Here is a 20569-nt window from a genome sequence, read left to right on the forward strand (position 1 = left end):
ATGCATGTACATGTAATACAAATGTCTGTAGTTCAGAATTAAATAAAAACACCTGACAGCTTTGCTAGTCCTTCCAAAACATCTGATCTCTCCCAGGCGCAACTTGAACTTTTAACCAATAACAACACAGATAACATACCGCAATGCCTTAACCGTGACCTCATTGGGCTTCACCAGCCAAGACAGCTGAGATAAAGCATGGAAAACTCAACATCCTACCAGATCCTGCTACTGAATTTCCCCAAATCAGATGTTATGTACATTACACTAAGATTACAATCGACAGATCTAATGATTTGACACATGATAAAGCTCTAAATCACCAATGCATCCTTCACAATGTAACACAGGGACTTTTGCTTTCAAATATACAAATCTTTAATTTGTGAACTAATTTGAGAGGTAAACACTGCTACATCGGCAAGCCAATAAAGCTTTCTAGTGCGCCTACCTATGGCAGTGTAGAATAGGTGGAGGTCATACATGAGGTATGCAAGCAAGATATTGTCACAAAACTAAAATAGGTGTGAACCAAAGAGCTTCAAAAAGTGGAAAGCCTGACAATGAGTCCTTATTAAATGCTGGAAATAGGTGGTGATCAACATAAGTAGACTACGGTCCCTGAAATACATGTATATACACACACATATATACATATATATGGCATTGTCTATATATAGTAATGACATGTAGGATCCAGTTATTTACAGCCAATGTGAAAATTATCGCATGAGTTCTGACTGACTGCTATATGGATCTGTGATCTTCTGATTGGTTAATACAATACACTGCAAAAAAAAAAGAAATGCAGGCCTTAACAGCACAGAACACACAGCTAGTAGTACACTATTGTTACCCTAAATTCTTCAACATCTGAATGTATACGTGACATACAGTTAAATGAATTCAATTTAGGTATACACATTATTTAATGGGTAAAGCAGAAAAATATGATATGCTCTCAAAAACATCATGTTAACATATGAAAAGTCAGAAAATTTACATTTATAATACACTGAAAGTGACATAAAGTGTGTGATTCAACACCTAAAATAACTGATAAAATATTACTTTTGTTGTTAAAACTTTATACTTCCCTGTAGGACATCATCCTACCTTCCAAACCTCAAAACACCTGTCTAACATCAAAAGCGCTCTGAATCGGCAAAACGTGCAACTTCATCATAGTCAAAATTTAAGATCATTAATCGTACAGGCCTATATACTGACATCAGTCATCTGTCTAATTTAAATTGCATTCCATGTCCTTTAGGATATATAGGCTTATAATATATGCTCTGGCTTGTAATGTTAATATAATAGTCACAGCCACTATACACTTTACATACAGTGACTTCTGGAAATATCAGCTGAGCAAACAATTACAATACAAATGTACAGCGACATGAATTATCACAATAATCAGGTCCTGTACAAAAAGCTGACTCGTACATTCTCATACATATATACACACAACATGTAAATATGTGCATGCTCTGTACAGAAGTCTATCTGAATACCATAAGCTACTGATGAGTACATGTACTGCATAACAACAGCCTGCTAATGTGAGAGATGGACAAATACCCAGGTGTTTTCATATGCGAGAGATACTGGTATATGCATGCACATAAGCCATACTAGCCTTGCTTAAGTATACAGGCAATAAAAAGTAAGGATTAACATAAAAGTTGCATACACAATTATGGTTATCCTTACAGAATACCTTTATGTTTAGGTAGTGTTTACCTTGTACTATGATGTTTAGGGTAGCGTTTACATTGTACCATGGTGCTTAGGTAGTGTTTACATTGTACTATGATGTTTAAGGTAAGGTTTACATTGTACTATGATGTTTAGGGTAGCATTTTCATTGTACTATCATGTTTAAGTCATCATTAAAAAAGTTCCTTGAGCTTCAAAAAAAATTTTATTCGAATGTTAATTTCTTTCAAATCCATATCTTCTTTTTGACCCACACTAAAAAGAAAAACAGAGGGTCTGGATTTGCCTAACATAGAATTTTGAATGATGGCAATTGGGTTGTGTGTACTTTATATTGTGATGTTTATGGTTAAACATCACAACATAGTATGAAGTTAACATCATACTGTGATGTTCGGGGTCATGTTTACTTTATATTGTGCTGGTTACGGTAGTGTTTAAGTCATACCAGGATGTTTAGTGTAGAGTTTACACTATAATGTGATTTATGGAGAAGCGATTACATTATACTCTGATGTTTAGGATAGTGTTTCATTCTCAGCCCCTCACAGCATTGCCATGATACATGCCCTAACAACAATTCAAGACACTTTCACATCCTAAAATCTATAAACCAAAGTCTTAATACTGTAGACTGTTTCATTTGATTAGGAAAGATCACAGTATTGTCATTCTGACACCTCACCCCAACAAACATTTCACTGTACAGCATGATGATCATAGCTGACAATTAAAATATTGCAAAACCGAATGAATGAATGTACATTTAGGTCATGGCAGAATTTCTATACATAAGTTATATACAAACATCAGCTCGCAATTCTACATTCTTAATACCCCAACCCCACTGCCTATGTGGGGTGGTTTTGACCAGTATAGAATCAGGATACCAATATCCCAACCCCACTGCCTATGTGGGGTGGTTTTGACCAGTATAGAATCAGGATACCAATATCCCAACCCCACTGCCTATGTGGGGTGGTTTTGACCAGTATAGAATCAGGATATTAATATCCCAACCCCACTGCCTATCTGGGGTGGTTTTGACCAGTATAGAATCAGGATACCAACATCCCGACCCCACTGCCTATTTTGGGTGGTTTTGACCAGTATAGAATCAGGATACCAATATCCCAACCCCACTGCCTATCTGGGGTGGTTTTGACCAGTATAGAATCAGGATACCAACATCCCGACCCCACTGCCTATCTTGGGTGGTTTTGACCAGTATAGAATCAGGATACCAATATCCCAACCCCACTGCCTATCTGGGGTGGTTTTGACCAGTATAGAATCAGGATACCAACATCCCAACCCCACTGCCTATCTTGGGTGGTTTTGACCAGTATAGAATCAGGATATTAATATCCCAACCCCACTGCCTATCTGGGGTGGTTTTGACCAGTATAGAATCAGGATACCAACATCCCAACCCCACTGCCTATTTTGGGTGGTTTTGACCAGTATAGAATCAGGATACCAATATCCCAACCCCACTGCCTATCTGGGGTGGTTTTGACCAGTATAGAATCAGGATACCAACATCCCAACCCCACTGCCTATCTTGGGTGGTTTTGACCAGTATAGAATCAGGATATTAATATCCCAACCCCACTGCCTATCTGGGGTGGTTTTGACCAGTATAGAATCAGGATACCAACATCCCAACCCCACTGCCTATTTTGGGTGGTTTTGACCAGTATAGAATCAGGACACCAATATGCCCACCCTACTGGACTTAGTCAGATAACAAGCAGCTACTGACTAGAGGCATCTAAGAGTAGAAAATAAATATGGGAATGTACATATTGTCGAAACTGACAAGGTTGCAATTTGGCGCATATTCATTCTGATCTCTACTTACCACAGTAAAATCACACAAATTTTGCAGACAAATTTGACATTACATAAATGAGCTAATTATCATACAAATGTGTGTCTGATGGAGCTTTTAATACAATATTAGATAAAAATGGCAGGTATGGATTGAAGAATTCAGGCGCATTTACAAACTCGGCACAATTCTTCACAACCCAGACTAAAATACTGCCCTGTCTATCCCTGGAGTCCATTTGCAGTCTTTCTGCTCCAAGACTCAATGACAGCAATTTCTCCCACAACACAAATAGCACAGGCAGGTTCACTTCCTTGTACATGGCCAATCTAAACCCCCACATGCCGCTGACACAATAAAGTATATTATAACCTGCAGAAGAGATTAAAACAAAAAAGTTTATTTTGAGGATAGAGGGGGCAGGTATTATAAGAAAAATGTGCACAAATTATTTCTTGTCAGAATCAATACATATAACTAAAGGATAGTGCTTTATTTTGGCAAAGGTTCTGACTAAAAGGCCAACTGATTAGGGGAGATAACTAGATGTACTTTCACACATCCACTAGGATGAAGAAATCTTCAATTAGCATTGGATATAGGATAAATACATTTTTGAGAACAAACAATCGGACATAAGTGAAATGATGAAGCTCATTTAGATCAAAAATCAAGTGGTGGTACTTACTATGACAATAACAACAATGATTACTGTGAGTTTGATGTTTTTCCACCAGAGAGATCGTGCAAGATTCCGACTGGTTTTCTTGAAAGTGACTGCCTGCAATATAGAACAGTCCACATCATCAGATGATGGCAATTTAAACACAGAACTAGACAGACAACTTTGCACCACATTAATGCACTGACAGCGACAATCTACCCCATTCTCATGCAGGCTTCCTCTCCCGCCATATTTGGGAGGCCTCCCATCTGAGTACAGCGTAAAACACCAAAGAAATCAGTAAATCTACCTCATATCCTTACCTTACCAGAATGACAACTGCACTAATACATGGATAAATGTCACCATAATCTCCCTCATACCCTTACCTCACTTCAATGACAACTTTGTACTGCACTAATCCACTGATACATGTCACCATAATCTGCCTCATGCCCTTATCTCACTTCAATGACAACTTTGTACTGCACTAATACACTGATACACGTCACCATAATCTACCTCATGCCCTTACCTCACTGGAATGACAACTTTGTACTGCACTAATACACGTCACCATAATCTACCTCATACCCTTACCTCACCTCAATGACAATTTTGCACTGCACAAATCCACTGATACACGTCACCATAATCTGCCTCATAACCTTACCTCACTTCAATGACAACTTTGTACAGCACTGATACACGTCACCATAATCTGCCTCATACCCTTACCTCACTGGAATGACAACTTTGTATAGCACTAATACACGTCACCATAATCTACCTCATACCCTTACCTCACTGGAATGACAACTCTGTACTGCACAAATCCACTGATACACCTCACCATAATCTGCCTCATACTCTTACCTCACTTCAATGACAACTTTGTATAGCACGGATACACGTCACCATAATCTACCTCATACCCTTATCTCACTTCAATGACAACTTTGTATAACACTAATACACGTCACCATAATCTACCTCATACCCTTACCTCACTTCAATGACAACTTTGTATAACACTAATACACGTCACCATAATCTACCTCATACCCTTACCTCACTTCAATGACAACTTTGTATAGCACTGATACACGACACCATAATCTGCCTCATACCCTTACCTCACTGGAATGACAACTTTGTTTAGCACTGATATATGTCACCATAATCTACCTCATACCCTTACCTCACTGAAATGACAACTTTGTTTAGCGCTGATACACGTCACCATAATCTACCTCATGCCTTTCCCTCACTGGAATGACAACTCTGTATAGCACTAATCCACGTCACCATAATCTGCCTCATACCCTTACCTTGCTGGTTTAAAGCTAAACTTTAAGTGTAAAATATACACTGGCTTGACCTGTACTACAGATCAGTCAACTGCTTAAGTCTGGCTAGACAAATCCATGGGAAAGTCCTCTTACCTCTCGTTTAGAGTGAATGGAAATGTAAATATTTAAAAAAAATAATAGTAACTTACTCCATCAGCAAGATCTTCAGTTTTGTCAATTAAAAGTTCAAGACGCTCCCCTCTGTCAGCTATCGCATCTGTAAATACATAAATCCAGTAATATAAAAATCTGCCAATTAAATTAAAATAAAACTCACCTGTGAAAACCACTAAAGACATTTTACAAAGACTGTACAGCAGGTAAGTAAGACACCATGCTTTAGTCCAATATATCATTAACTTTTCACAGACACAGCTCGAACAAACTGATCTTCCTCACAGCAGTATTTCAGTTACTTACCAATATTTTTTACCATAATTCCCTTGAGTTCATCAACCTGTCCTTCAACTTTTTCCAGCTTTTCTGCACCTTCTCTTGAGTCAGAAAAGTGTCTCTAAAACACAGAATAGTTCACCCAATGAATGGAACAGAATCAATGGTAACCACTTTCCTTTCAGGCCTCAATCCACAAGGTGCCTTTATCCGGTGTATGTATACTTTAACAAAGTCCACTCACATTACCAGGAGCTATTTTCAACCATATTTTATTAATTAGACTAGTTTTCAATTCCACAGTTCAGAATTTTTCACTTGCCTGTACATAATCAGTAAGGTTCACAGGTGGAGTGAAGAACATATTTCTTTTCTTAAATTTTATGAGAATCCAAATGGATTTTTATAAATTTGTCTCACAGAAATCCAATTTTAGATTCCTTTATATTCAAATTGTTCTTTAATACCATTTATCAACTGCAAATAACACAAATAAATACTTAATTCTCCAGACAGCTACAGATCTTACTGATCAAACAAGTATTTTTTTTTTCAGTAATTAACCTTGGCATTTACCATAAACAATGTATAGCCTGATCAGATGCAACCTCCACCCATGATAACCTCTACCCATGATAACCTCCACCTCCAACCATGATAACCTCCACCCATGATAACCTCCACCTCCACCCATGATAACCTCCTCCACCCATGATAACCTCCTCCACCCATGATAACCTCCTCCCATGATAACCTCCTCCACCAATGATAACCTCCACCCATGATAACCTCCTCCCATGATAACCACCTCCACCCATGATAACCTCCACCCATGATAACCTCCTCCACCAATGATAACCTCCACCAATGATAACCAACAACGGTGACTGTTTACAACAGTTCAGTGCTTACCATTTGTGCTGCAAGGACTCTGGAGAACTCACTGTTCATGGCATACGGGAGAGCTGTCTGTGCACGCGTCCCATACTGAGTTATAAACCTGTCACAATCACACACAACGCCTTTACATATACATATATATACAAGTATCAGACCAAAACTAAAGCAAGAATGCTGGTGGGTATATCAAGGCTTAAAGTACGAGTATATTGACAAAAAAAATCTTTTTTTTTTGAAGATTTCTTGTCATTTTACTGAAGAAGTACAAAACCCACTGTACCTTCTCCATAATTACAGACACTCGCTAACTGAGACACACTGGAAGATTACAGACACTCGCTAACTGAGACACACTGGAAGATTACAGACACTCGCTAACTGAGACACACTGGAAGATTACAGACACTTGGTAACTGAGACACACTGGAAGATTACAGACACTCGCTAACTGAGACACACTGGAAGATTACAGACACTCGGTAACTGAGACACACTGGAAGATTACAGACACTCGCTAACTGAGACACACTGGAAGATTACAGACACTTGGTAACTGAGACACACTGGAAGATTACAGACACTCGCTAACTGAGACACACTGGAAGATTACAGACACTCGCTAACTGAGACACACTGGAAGATTACAGACACTCGCTAACTGAGACACACTGGAAGATTATAGACACTCGCTAACTGAGACACACTGGAAGTAAGCGGGTAGATCGCAGATATCGCCTGCGAAGGGCTCACAGTGGGTGATACTGGCTGGCCTATAAAGCCAGCCTTTCCTGACAGCTTGTACACAGCAATTCACAATGTCATTTTTCAGCATGAACACTTGTTTAAAAAAACATAAAAGACAAAAATACTGATACCGGAACATCAACAAAGTGAAAATATCTCTTTGCCATTTCCTTACCCAAAACTCTTAGCATGCCGTTTTCCACACTGTGTTTTACAAACTATACTATCCGATATTTGAAGTCAGATATAAGAACATTCAACACTAACGCATTAAGCCTCCACAGGATTGTCTTAAATCTACTGATCGCTTGTCTTGCCCACTCACGTTTGGGGCCCATACAAGAATGCAACATGGATAATTTAATTCATTGAATTAACAATGCCGCCTTGCAAATGTGGACGAACATCCGTAGTACGCATGTGCGACTGGTAGGTAGACTTCCCATTAATAACTGACCACATGTCTACCTTGGCAGGAACATGACATAAATCTGATAGCCAAGTCTCAATGAGGGGAGCGAGGGGTGGGTGCCGTCTTTAGATTAATTTTAAAAAGTTAGTTTGTAACATATTACCAATAAAAGTTAGAAGTGCATGCACATTCATGTATACATTTCATTTAATTAGCTAAACCGTGATTTATACTTTTCTTACGTACCAGATGACCTTGAGGAAAATCGATCTCTGAGTATATACGTTTTGCTCAGAAAGGCATTGCTAATTTGACAGAAAGTATATAAACGATGTTCACCCAGAAAACAAAGCCTGATTTCACAGCTTGTACCTTTGCCACTCATAATATATTTTTAAGCAACTTTCCCATATTATCTGCATGCCAACAGGTACATATATTGGTGAATGAATGATTTCCTACTGTGAAAAAACTTTTCAACCAGGTTTTATTTTTATGTGACTTTTAATTCACGGGAAGCAGTGCTTGATCAGTGGGAGTCTTCAACACCGTGCTTCATCTGGATGGTGACTACTCAGTGAATGAATCTCAAAGCGCTGTTTATCTAACTTGGATTAGTCAATCACCCCTATGGTGAATGGGACAGTCTCCATGTGCCTGGCTCACAGTATCAGTTGAGTCCACCTATTAAAATCACTAGGGGTTACAAATGCTCAGACACTAACTTTGTTATTATCGGGTTTCTGTCCAAAATTTCTTCTTACTACATCTGACGTTTGCAAAATATGTTAGTATTTTCCATGCAGTAAATCAAAAAAAAAAATACACCACATGTACAATTCTAGTGCTGTTTATGAGACTACATGTATGTACTTTTCGGCTGTAAACCCCAACTTTCAGCCGGGTCATAGGTTGTTTTGGAAATTGGCCTGATGATCACTGACCTAGAATGCCCTTATTGGTTGACGGCTGGTGTACGAACGTCTGTTTCGACGCACAAACATGACAGATTTTCCAGCTAACCCACACCACATGATGTTGTGAAAGAAATAGCTGCAAAAGTGAAAGAACTGTTACCGAAGACCTTAAAGGTGGTTATTCGCTAGATATTTCACATTCTCACTGAAGAGCCCAAATGTTGAATGTATCACATACAGGACCTGTAGGCCTACGACCATGTGGCCCAAATACAGGCAGAGGCAGGGTTCCATCTTGCAAAGTACCAGTAATCGTACAGTTTGCTGGAACAGTAACGGTAATTACAAACAAATGCTTAGTCCATCTGCATGGAATTGCCATTATTTTTTTAGAGATCCCGTTCGGGATCTCTATTGGAATTGTTCTGTTTTTTCTTATTAGGGATCCCGTTCTCCCGAACGGGATCCCTATTGTTATTCTTCTGTTTTTTCTTATTATTATTATTTTTTTTTCACCGACCTTGTTAGCAGGAGAACTCCAACACCGTTCAACATAGAAGTCTGAAAATCTGTACACATAATTTGGCGGAGATTTTCCAGGGGTATATTTTTTACTTTTTTTTTATGTCACATGGTTCGGACGCCATATTGGATTTTGTGTAAAATCTTTAAAAATCTTCTTCTCAAGAACCACTGAACTGATCGTTTTCAAATTTGACATGCAGCTAGAAGGTCACGAGTTACAAAAAGTTTGCAAAAATGGTTTACTTCCGGTCAAAACTCTGGAAGCTCGCCACTGGTCGAAGTTGTGACAAAAAGTTCTGAAATTTCAATTTTTCTCCACATATTCTGGTGTATTTTGAGCTGCTGATTCCGAATCTGCTTTTATTTTTTGCATATCTATGTAACTTTTTGAGATATCAGCAAAAAAACTAAAAAAAAATTACGTAATTTCAATGACCTATAACTCGAGAACTATGGGAGCTAGAAATGTGCACCTTGCTCCAAAGTGTAGCCCAAGACATGCTCTTTCTAGCATTTGCTAACGGATTTGAGCTACGATCAACAGTTTTCTCGCTAGAAGCGTTTAAATGACAACACCGTTTTTTGATTAGAAAAAGATGGGAATCCTATTGCTTTAACATGGAGTTAGATGGAAACTGGACTGTGTTTGTAGTATATGACCTGATGCTTTTGGCTACACTGTCCATGATCTCCCGAAACGGTTGTACAATGACATTCAGCTATACAGTACTCTATTAGATTGACAGATGTCAAAACGTGCCGTGGTCCCGGTGTTGACTTTCTGACAATGGTAGAGCTATCAGTAGAGCAGTGAGTCTGCATGGCAGGTCGTGGATTGAGACATGAAAGTACAAACTTGCTGTTACATGGGCCATGTTTTTGCATTATTTTTTTTCAAAAAGCGGGCCAAGTCTGCCAAGGAATGGCCGTTTTTCACTGTACATAACGTAGCATCATAAAGCTCGCCGATCTATTCGCAGGAATGCGAATGACCAGCCTACTGCCGCAGTGACAAACCGGGTAAAGCTGCATGGAAACTTTGAAAGCCGTGTATCTGGTTATGTGTTGATTTTCGACCAATAACTTATGCTCTCATATGAAAGATATAAGCGTAAAGAAAATGTTTATGTTAGACTTGAAGTGTGAATTGCGACTGCCTTGGGGGCTTAGTGAGATATACATTGGAGTGGATGGTAGGGGAGATGCTGGCGAAATTTTCTCCGACTTGACCTAATTACACAAGGATTTAAACGCTAACCGTCTCCCAGTTGTGTGGTGTGACGCAGATGTGTCTGGGGCAGTCGAGTGGCGAAGATGACTGACGTCAAGAAATGGACATCAGGCAGATCACGCCGGATTTGCTTTATTTTTCTTCTTTCTTTCTTTTCTCTTACTGCTGACGCCTGTCAGTCATGTCAGAGATCAATCCCAGCTTAGCCAATTTTTCAGGCAATGAAAATGTTGTGAATTTCAAGGTTTTAAGTAGGCTGCTAGGCGCAATTCGATGTTCTGATGACGAGTCTGGTGTTTTTTTTCTGTCTCCGATGCACAGTTTTGTCGCCAATTGCTATGAAAGTGCGAAAAAGTTCAATTTTAGCCCATATCTGGAGGTCACGTACCACAAAAAAGTTGCAGCTGTGGAGTTGAAAATGACTGAGTGCAAAGGGCTATATGTGTACTGTAGGCATGCAGAAAATCATTGAAGTGTGTTAATAAACGTGGCAGCTGCAGTGCTTCAAACATTGTCCAAAGGCCGATTTGCTATATTTGGCACTTTGATGTCCCCGTGTTATATGATGCATTTTAAATGCATTTGTGACTAGGATGAACGCACGAACATTGTAAAAATGCTACCAGACATAGTTAGACGTCCTGATCATGAATATGGACTTATTTCTTTCTGGCGACGTATAGTCTTGCGGCAAATTGCAATCAAAACGCGAAGAAGCGCAATTTTTCACCATATTTTGAGGTCTGTTGCGAGAAAACCATAACAGCTGTAAAGCTGAAATCACTGAGTGCAAAGCGCTACACATGTACTCTATGTGTACAAAAGTATGGCTGCCTAGCCCCGTTGTCAAGAGGAAGGAGGGGGCCAGATTGTCTGTGCATGGCAGGTCGTGGATTGATACGTTGAAGTATGAACTTGCTGTTACAAGGGCCGTGTATGATTGGGTGGAGAAAACATCTTTGATCCAATCCGGGATCCCGGCCTAGGATCTGCTGTTCGCAGATTCATTCTAGTCTGTTTTTTTTTTTTTTCTTTTTCACATCTTGACATTCATTACAGTTTCTGGAAATGCGTCTGTAATAATGAGAAGGTACGGCACTTGATTACCCCAATATATTCACATCCTTCGCCAGACTTTGAAATCATTTTGTCTCACTTGCACTTTTTCACCCACATTTACTCCCATGCTAATTTTATCATCTTAACCTATGTTCTGTATAATATACACGTTAATAACATCCTTACATTTCCAGAAAAAAACGCCTGTCATGTGACATTACAGTATAGCTGCAGGCCAACAGCTCTTCTGTGCACTAACTTCATCTACAACCTTGAATACAGAGACAGGAAACTGTAGCATTTACATTATCACAAAATCGTGACATAAAGATACTGACAGTTTCCAGCGTGATAAAGATACAGGGTTATGACCACGTGGCGTTATTACCCACATCTGAAATTAAACCATACCTTCTTTTGATTTCTGATAAATACTGGAAAGCCTTTGATCTTTCAAAATCCTGCAAAATATGGTAAATATAGAAGTTATGTACACATTGTTTTGTTTTTCTTCTTAAGAAGTTCCCCTTACCTATACCAGTAAATAACAAGTACTAACCAATAAATACAGTATTTGGTCTCAAAATACACCTGCATCATTGCATATTAGAGGCAAACAACGGTATGATATTACCGTTGGTCCTGGACAGTATATTTCTCCAACAGTGTATCATCCTATCTTCACAAAAAAAAAACTAATAACACCTCTGAATGGATCACTGGGACTTTTAGGATCATGCAGATGAAGTAACTTAAGTCTTGGGTCAATGATACACTGTATGTGCAGTACTTTACATCAATACATACATACAAAACTCCTGCGATAAAGTGTTGTATAAAGGTCACAGTCATGTCACCTTAAACTCTGCATAAAGTGGAGAATATTACATAAATCTCTGCTTCCTCACAACATCAATTCTGTTATGTTAACTTGTATACATAATTAAACTGGGGTTAATATGAGAAACTTACATCATCTGTGATGCACAGAAAGATTATCCTGTCTGAAGTGATGTAGTGGAATAGATAACTGAAAAAGAGAAGTAACGTACATACTACAAGGCAACTGTTTGATATGATGTAAAGTCGTACATATTACAAGGCAACTGTTTGATATTATGTAATGTCATACATATTACAAGGCAACTGTTTGATATTATGTAATGTCATACATATTACAAGGCAACTGTTTGATATTATGTAATGTCATACATATTACAAGGTAACTGTTTGATATGATGTAATGTCATACATATTACAAGGTAACTGTTTAATATGATGTAATGTCCTACATGTTACAAGGCAACTGTTTGATATGATGTAATGTCGTACATGTTACAAGGCAACTGTTTGATATGATGTAATGTCCTACATGTTACAAGGCAACTGTTTGATATGATGTGATGTCGTACATATTACAAGGCAACTGTTTGATATGATGTAATGTCGTACATATTACAAGGCAACTGTTTGATATGATGTAATGTCGTACATATATGTCTCCTCAGCAGATTTCTTCATCCTAGTTTTATTTATTTATTTATTTGATTCATATTTTGATACAACCGCCACCAGCATTATGGCGGGAGGGAACTAAACTCAAGACCATCCGCAGATTGTTGGAGACCTTCCCATGTATGGCCAGAGAGGAAGCCAGCATGAAATTGACTTGAACTCACAGCAACTGCATTGGCTGATTGGTGAGAGGCTCCTGGGTCATTGCACCACTCTGGCACGTTAACCTCCTTGGCTGGAGAGGCCCCATCTTAGTGATGCTTACTCAGTACTCAACACCATATTTATATATACTAAATAGCATTCCACCATAAACCTGACAAACTGACTGACATAAAGCCACATTCATTTTGATGTGGCGTTTTGTATACACCTTTTGTATTCCAATATTTTTTGCTAGACCATTTCACTACATTGTAACAATATAGGCAATTTCCACATGTGAAGACTACTGAAGGATAAGTCACTGTTTTTAATCCCCATGTAGCCATCATGACACATTCTACATGTGTAATGATGTAAACATGATAACCCAAATTTTCATTTCAGGAGTCTCATCACGCAGTTTTAAGCGAGATATGGTGGGGGACTACTGCAAACTAACACAGCCAAGAAATTTGATTTTATGGGATATGTAGGTCTCTTAACAGTGGTGTTGAGCTGGTAGACCTGGCAAGTTGTACTGTACTTCACCTGAAGTTTGGAATGTCAAAATGCACTTTCCAAAGCATATAAAAGTCTTGGAATCATACTTTCGATGCCAACACTTAATTTTGCTGCTAAGATATTAATCTAACTAAACAAAAGTCTCTTAAATTTCACTGCAAGGTGAAAGAATCAATCAGAATCAAGCAAAATAAGTCACCTCAAAATGCTAAACATCAGGCAAAATACAGTATGCTCAATCTAGTATCGTCCAAACCTGCTTGAACTCAGACTCCTGAAATGCCGAATATAGTGAAGAGGTTTGTTCTTTACCTGCCATGTGAATATGTCAACTTGGCATTTTCTGGAGAAATTTTGGCCAGCACTTGTTCTGATACTTCAGTGAAGTTACCCGCACAGCTGGCATATTTGGCTAACACTGTACTCCCTCTAGACACCACGGAGAACAGAATCGGCATTTTGTCACCTGAAAACAGACAAAATATATCCACATTGTAATGCTCTGCTACCTTATTTTTGAATTCTGACACATAATACTTGGTCAGCTAAAATCTTGTGAGGCACCCATGTTTGAATTTAAAAAGATGAACAAATTCTTATTATATCTTGCAAAAAATTTTAACTGAATTTGGGATTTAAAAAGTCTGTCACAATATATGGAATATTGTGTAGGCCCGACTACACCGGGGTTTTGGGGGGGGGGGGTATTTTTTATTTTATTTTTTGTCTTATTTTTGGCACTTGTTATGTTTGTTTTGGTGCCAATCCAACCATAACAAGCCAATACAGTTATCCACAGCTAAAATAAGTTCACAGGAGACCTTATGCTAGATGTCAATATTATCTGAAACAATCGATTATTTTGTTCTTCCTTATGGGCGAGTGTTTTAACAATCTATCTGATAAGCAAATTTTAAATTCACCATATTGTTAATCTGAAACTGCCCATGAAAGTGACTTCAGTCTATGAACACTTCAACTTCACTGACTTGTTACTTCGCACTTTTGTATGCACGTTGTTGTTGTAGCTCCGTCTACTGTGACTTTACGGATAGTTTGCCATTGCTACTCAGCGGTGCAAGCTAACTGACATTGTTTTCCTAAAGAAGTGGATCGCTCTAAAGTAACATTTAAAACAGGAACACGAGATTACCTGATTTTTCTACCAGAGTTCTCCAATTTCAGCCTGTTTGATAAATCACCCAGTCCCTTTCTCTTCATTGAAGGCCAAACATCTGACGTCAGCGTCACAAGATGAAAACATTTCTCCTTGTCAGGGGTCGATGACAGCGCTATAAACCTGCTGCGTGGAGAGTGACTCACATGTACCACGGTTCATATGTTCATTTTTTTAGGTACACGAGAATTTTGCTCGCATCACCCAGCAGTGAGACAATCCCAGCCAAATAAATGATGTTATGTCATTAAGTACGGTTAAAACTGCAAAACTACGACAGACGTGCTGTTCATGAGAAAAGGATTTACCCAAGTAATACACTTTGTCGTGAAGTACCAACTTAGATATGACCAAATTGATTACGGTGCTAGTATAAATACAACCTGTTGAACAGGGCTCCTACTATTTATGTACTATGTTAGTATAGCACCTTGCGATGAAGTGGGGTAGCCTAAATGTAAATTGACATTATCCTTATACCAAGTGCATATTATGGCGTCTAACATACATACATGTATTTCAGTCACGGTGGGATTATTTGGATACCGGTATTGGGTATAGTCTACCTTAATTCCACATGAAATGTAATGCAGGTTTGTATATATATATATATATATATATATATATATATATATATATATATATATATATACATACACATGAAAAGATGGCTTGTGGCAGTCAGTTGTATTGGCCTAAATTTTATACCAGATGGTAGTTATTATTAGTTTTGTTGGTATTGGCATTTAATCCATGAACATAATGTACAATTAATTGGTATGTGAATTTACTGGGTGAGTTACAAGTACTTCAGAGACCTATATCAGGGTGTTCAAAAAGGGCAAGTAGCAGGCTGCAGACAGCTGTCTACTACCATCCCCCTAGCAGGCTGCAGACAGCTGTCTACTACCATCCCCGTAGCAGGCTGTAGACAGCTGTCTACCGTGCTCCCCAAGCTGCAGACAGCTGTCTACTGCCATCCCCGTAGCAGCCTACTTTGAATATTCTTACCTATCAATATATTAAATCAATAGAAATTGTCACATGATTTCTTTTAATTCAGCCGCCTACTTTTGAACTCTGACCTCCTCCTCCAATTCTAAACGAAAACCCTGCCTATATGTGTTCTGCTCATTAAGTGCATATTGGTGCATTATGTTGGATGTAAATAATTGTATTTCTCATAGAATTAGATGTAATGGGAGTTTGATTGATTCAATGATTAATTAATATTGGTGCATTTCCAGGAATTTTTCACTTATATGACAGCGATCTGGTTTATGGGTGGAGGGGTACTGATCTCCTGGAGAAAACCACCAACCTTCGTGAGGTACATGACAAACCTATTTACAACAAAAAAGCTACAGCTGAAACAGAGAAATTTGGATTCACATGCGACGTTTGCCATACGACAAACACCTGATAGTCAAGTTGAAGGGAGCCAGTGCTTTAACCATGTGAGCTAGGGAGAACCAAGAGGGAGTCGGGTGTTACTTGAGGGTGGTGTAGAAACCAAGAGGGAGTCGGGTGTTACTTGAGTGGTGGTGTAGAAACCAAGAGGGAGTCGGGTGTTACTTGACTGGTGGTGTAGAAACCAAGAGGGAGTCGGGTGTTACTTGAGGGTGGTGTAGAAACCAAGAGGGAGTCGGGTGTTACTTGAGTGGTGGTGTAGAAACCAAGAGGGAGTCGGGTGTTACTTGAGTGGTGGTGTAGAAACCAAGAGGGAGTCGGGTGTTCCTTGAGTGGTGGTGTAGAAACCAAGAGGGAGTCGGGTGTTACTTGAGGGTGGTGTAGAAACCAAGAGGGAGTCGGGTGTTACTTGAGGGTGGTGTAGAAACCAAGAGGGAGTCGGGTGTTACTTGAGTGGTGGTGTAAAAACCAAGAGGGAGTCGGGTGTTACTTGAGTGGCGTTACTTGAGTGGTGGTGTAGAAACCAAGAGGGAGTCGGGTGTTACTTGAGTGGTGGTGTAGAAACCAAGAGGGAGTCGGGTGTTACTTGAATGGTGGTGTAGAAACCAAGAGGGAGTCGGGTGTTACTTGAGTGGTGGTGTAAAAACCAAGAGGGAGTCGGGTGTTACTTGAGTGGTGGTGTAGAAACCAAGAGGGAGTCGGGTGTTACTTGAGGGTGGTGTAGAAACCAAGAGGGAGTCGGGTGTTACTTGAGGGTGGTGTAGAAACCAAGAGGGAGTCGGGTGTTACTTGAGTGGTGGTGTAAAAAAAAGAGGGAGTCGGGTGTTACTTGAGTGGTGTTACTTGAGTGGTGGTGTAGAAACCAAGAGGGAGTCGGGTGTTACTTGAGGGTGGTGTAGAAACCAAGAGGGAGTCGGGTGTTACTTGAGTGGTGGTGTAGAAACCAAGAGGGAGTCGGGTGTTACTTGAGTGGTGGTGTAGAAACCAAGAGGGAGTCGGGTGTTACTTGAGTGGTGGTGTAGAAACCAAGAGGGAGTCGGGTGTTACTTGAGGGTGGTGTAGAAACCAAGAGGGAGTCAGGTGTTACTTGAGTGGTGGTGTAGAAACCAAGAGGGAGTCGGGTGTTACTTGACTGGTGGTGTAGAAACCAAGAGGGAGTCGGGTGTTACTTGAGTGGTGGTGTAGAAACCAAGAGGGAGTCGGGTGTTACTTGAGGGTGGTGTAGAAACCAAGAGGGAGTCGGGTGTTACTTGAGGGTGGTGTAGAAACCAAGAGGGAGTCGGGTGTTACTTGAGTGGTGGTGTAGAAACCAAGAGGAAGTTGGGTGTTACTTGACTGGTGGTGTAGAATACTTGACTACTTGACTGGTAGTGTGGAATACTTGACTAGTTGACTGGTGGTGTAGAACACTTCACTACTTGACCGGTGGTGTAGAATACTTGACTGCTTGACTGGTGGTGTAGAATACTTGGCTACTTGACTGGTGGTGTAGAACAATTGACTCCTTGACTAGTGGTGTAGAAACCATGAGGAAGTTGGGTGTTACTTGACTGGTGGTGTAGAAACCAAGAGGAAGTTGGGTGTTACTTGACTGGTGGTGTGGAATACTTGACTACTTGACTGGTGGTGTGGAATACTTGACTAGTTGACTGGTGGTGTAGAATACTTGTCTACTTGGCTGGTGGTGTAGAATACTTGACTACTTGACTGGTGGTGTAGAACACTTCACTACTTGACCGGTGGTGTAGAGTACTTGACTGCTTGACTGGTGGTGTAGAATACTTGGCTACTTGACTGGTGGTGTAGAACACTTGACTCCTTGACTAGTGGTGTAGAAACCATGAGGAAGTTGGGTGTTACTTGACTGGTGGTGTAGAAACCAAGAGGAAGTTGGGTGTTACTTGACTGGTGGTGTGGAATACTTGACTACTTGACTGGTGGTGTGGAATACTTGACTACTTGACTGGTGGTGTAGAATACTTGTCTACTTGGCTGGTGGTGTAGAATACTTGACTACTTGACTGGTGGTGTAGAATACTTGACTCCTTGACTGGTGGTGTAGAATACTTGACTACTTGACTGGTGGTGTAGAACACTTCACTACTTGACTGGTGGTGTAGAATACTTGACTACTTGACTGGTGGTGTAGAACACTTCACTACTTGACTGGTGGTGTAGAATACTTGACTCCTTGACTGGTGGTGTAGAATACTTGACTACTTGACTGGTGGTGTAGAATACTTGACTACTTGGCTGGTGGTGTAGAATACTTGACTACTTGACTGGTGGTGTAGAACACTTGACTACTTGACTGGTGGTGTAGAGCACTTCACTACTTGACTGGTGGAGTAGAATACTTGACTCCTTTACTGGTGGTGTAGAACACTTGACTACTTGACTGGTGGTGTAGAGCACTTGACTACTTGACTGGTGGTGTAGAGCACTTCACTACTTGACTGGTGGTGTAGAATACTTGACTCCTTGACTGGTGGTGTAGAATACTTGACTCCTTGACTGGTGGTGTAGAATACTTGGCTACTTGACGGGTGGTGTACATGTACCACTTGACTGACACAACACACCCGGCTACATGAATGAAATGATGTAATACTTCTGGTTCTTGACTTAACTGGAATGTTTGTACTATACTTTCTGGAGTTGAGTGCTACTTGACTAGAGCTGGGTACTACTTGTCTGAAGCTGGGTACTACTTCACTGGAGGTGGGTACTACTTGTGTGAAGCTGGGTGCTGCTTGTCTGGAGCTGGGTACTACTTGTGTGAAGCTGGGTGCTACTTGACTGGAGGTGGGTACTACTTGTGTGAAGCTGGGTGCTGCTTGTCTGGAGCTGGGTACTACTTGTGTGAAGCTGGGTGCTACTTGACTGGAGGTGGGTACTACTTGTGTGAAGCTGGGTGCTGCTGGTCTGGAGCTGGGTACTACTTGTCCGAAGCTGGGTGCTACTTGTCTGGAGATGGGTACTACTTGTCTGAAGCTGGGTGCTACTTGTCTGGAGTTGGGCGTTACTTGTCTGGAGCAAGGTGTTACTTGACTGGAGCAAGGTCTTACTTTTCTGGAGTTGGGTACTACTTGGATTGAGCTTGCTGCTACTTGAGTGGAACTTGGTACTACATGTCTGGAGTTGGGTACTACTTTTATGGAGCTGGGTACTACTTATATGGAGTTGGGTACTACTTGTATGGAGTTGGGTACTACTTGTATGGAGTTGGGTACCACTTGTATGGAGTTGGGTACTACTTGTATGGAGTTGGGTACCACTTGTATGGAGTAGGGTACTACTTGTATGGAGTTGGGTACTACTTGACTGGAGCTGGGTACCACTTGTATGGAGTTGGGTACCACTTGTTTGGAGTAGGGTACTACTTGTATGGAGTTGGGTACTACTTGACTGGAGCTGGGTACCACTTGTATGGAGTTGGGTACTACTTGTATGGAGTTGGGTACTACTTGGCTGGAGCTGGGTACCACTTATATGGAGTTGGGCACTAGTTATATGAAACTGGGCACCACTTGTAGGGAGCTTTGTACCACTTGTATGGAGCTTTGTACCACTTGTATGGAGTTGGGTACTACTTGACTGGAGCTGGGTACCACTTGTATGGAGTTGGGTACCACTTGTTTGGAGTAGGATACTACTTGTATGGAGTTGGGTACTACTTGACTGGAGCTGGGTACCACTTGTATGGAGTTGGGTACTACTTATATGAAGCTGGGCACCACTTGTAGGAAGCTTTGTACCACTTGTATGGAGCTTTGTACCACTTGTATGGAGTTGGGTACTACTTATATGGAGTTGGGTACTACTTATATGAAGCTGGGCACCACTTGTATGGAGCTTTGTACCACTTGTATGGAGCTGAGTACCACTTGTAAGGAGTTGGGTACTACTTATATGGAGTTGGGTACTACTTATATGGAGTTGGGTACCACTTGTATGGAGCTTTGTACCACTTGTATGGAGTTGGGTATTACTTGACTGGAGCTGGGTACCACTTGTATGGAGTTGGGTGCCACTTGTATGGAGT

The 20569-nt window shown here is 40.3% G+C and overlaps 2 protein-coding genes across 2 annotated transcripts; one reads left to right on the top strand and one right to left on the bottom strand.

The window, feature by feature from the left end:
* Positions 1–1491: 1491 nt before the first annotated feature.
* On the bottom strand, positions 1492–15168 carry LOC135472156 (vesicle-associated membrane protein 7-like). The gene is made up of 9 exons (XM_064751519.1): positions 15091–15168; positions 14250–14403; positions 12729–12786; positions 12168–12217; positions 6881–6968; positions 5996–6089; positions 5725–5792; positions 4248–4340; positions 1492–3931 (listed from the first exon to the last, which is right to left on the bottom strand). Exons 2-9 carry the CDS (start codon positions 14393–14395, stop codon positions 3866–3868), a joined length of 663 nt encoding a protein of 220 aa, XP_064607589.1. The 5' UTR covers positions 14396–14403; positions 15091–15168; the 3' UTR covers positions 1492–3865.
* A 4487-nt stretch (positions 15169–19655) lies between these two features.
* LOC135472372 (shematrin-like protein 2) lies at positions 19656–20033 on the top strand. The gene has a single exon (XM_064751845.1). The coding sequence runs from the start codon at positions 19656–19658 to the stop codon at positions 20031–20033; it is 378 nt and encodes a 125-aa protein (XP_064607915.1).
* The last annotated feature ends 536 nt before the right edge of the window (positions 20034–20569 follow it).

Source organism: Liolophura sinensis, chromosome 8, assembly GCF_032854445.1.
Source record: "Liolophura sinensis isolate JHLJ2023 chromosome 8, CUHK_Ljap_v2, whole genome shotgun sequence".
Classification (NCBI taxonomy): domain Eukaryota; kingdom Metazoa; phylum Mollusca; class Polyplacophora; order Chitonida; family Chitonidae; genus Liolophura; species Liolophura sinensis.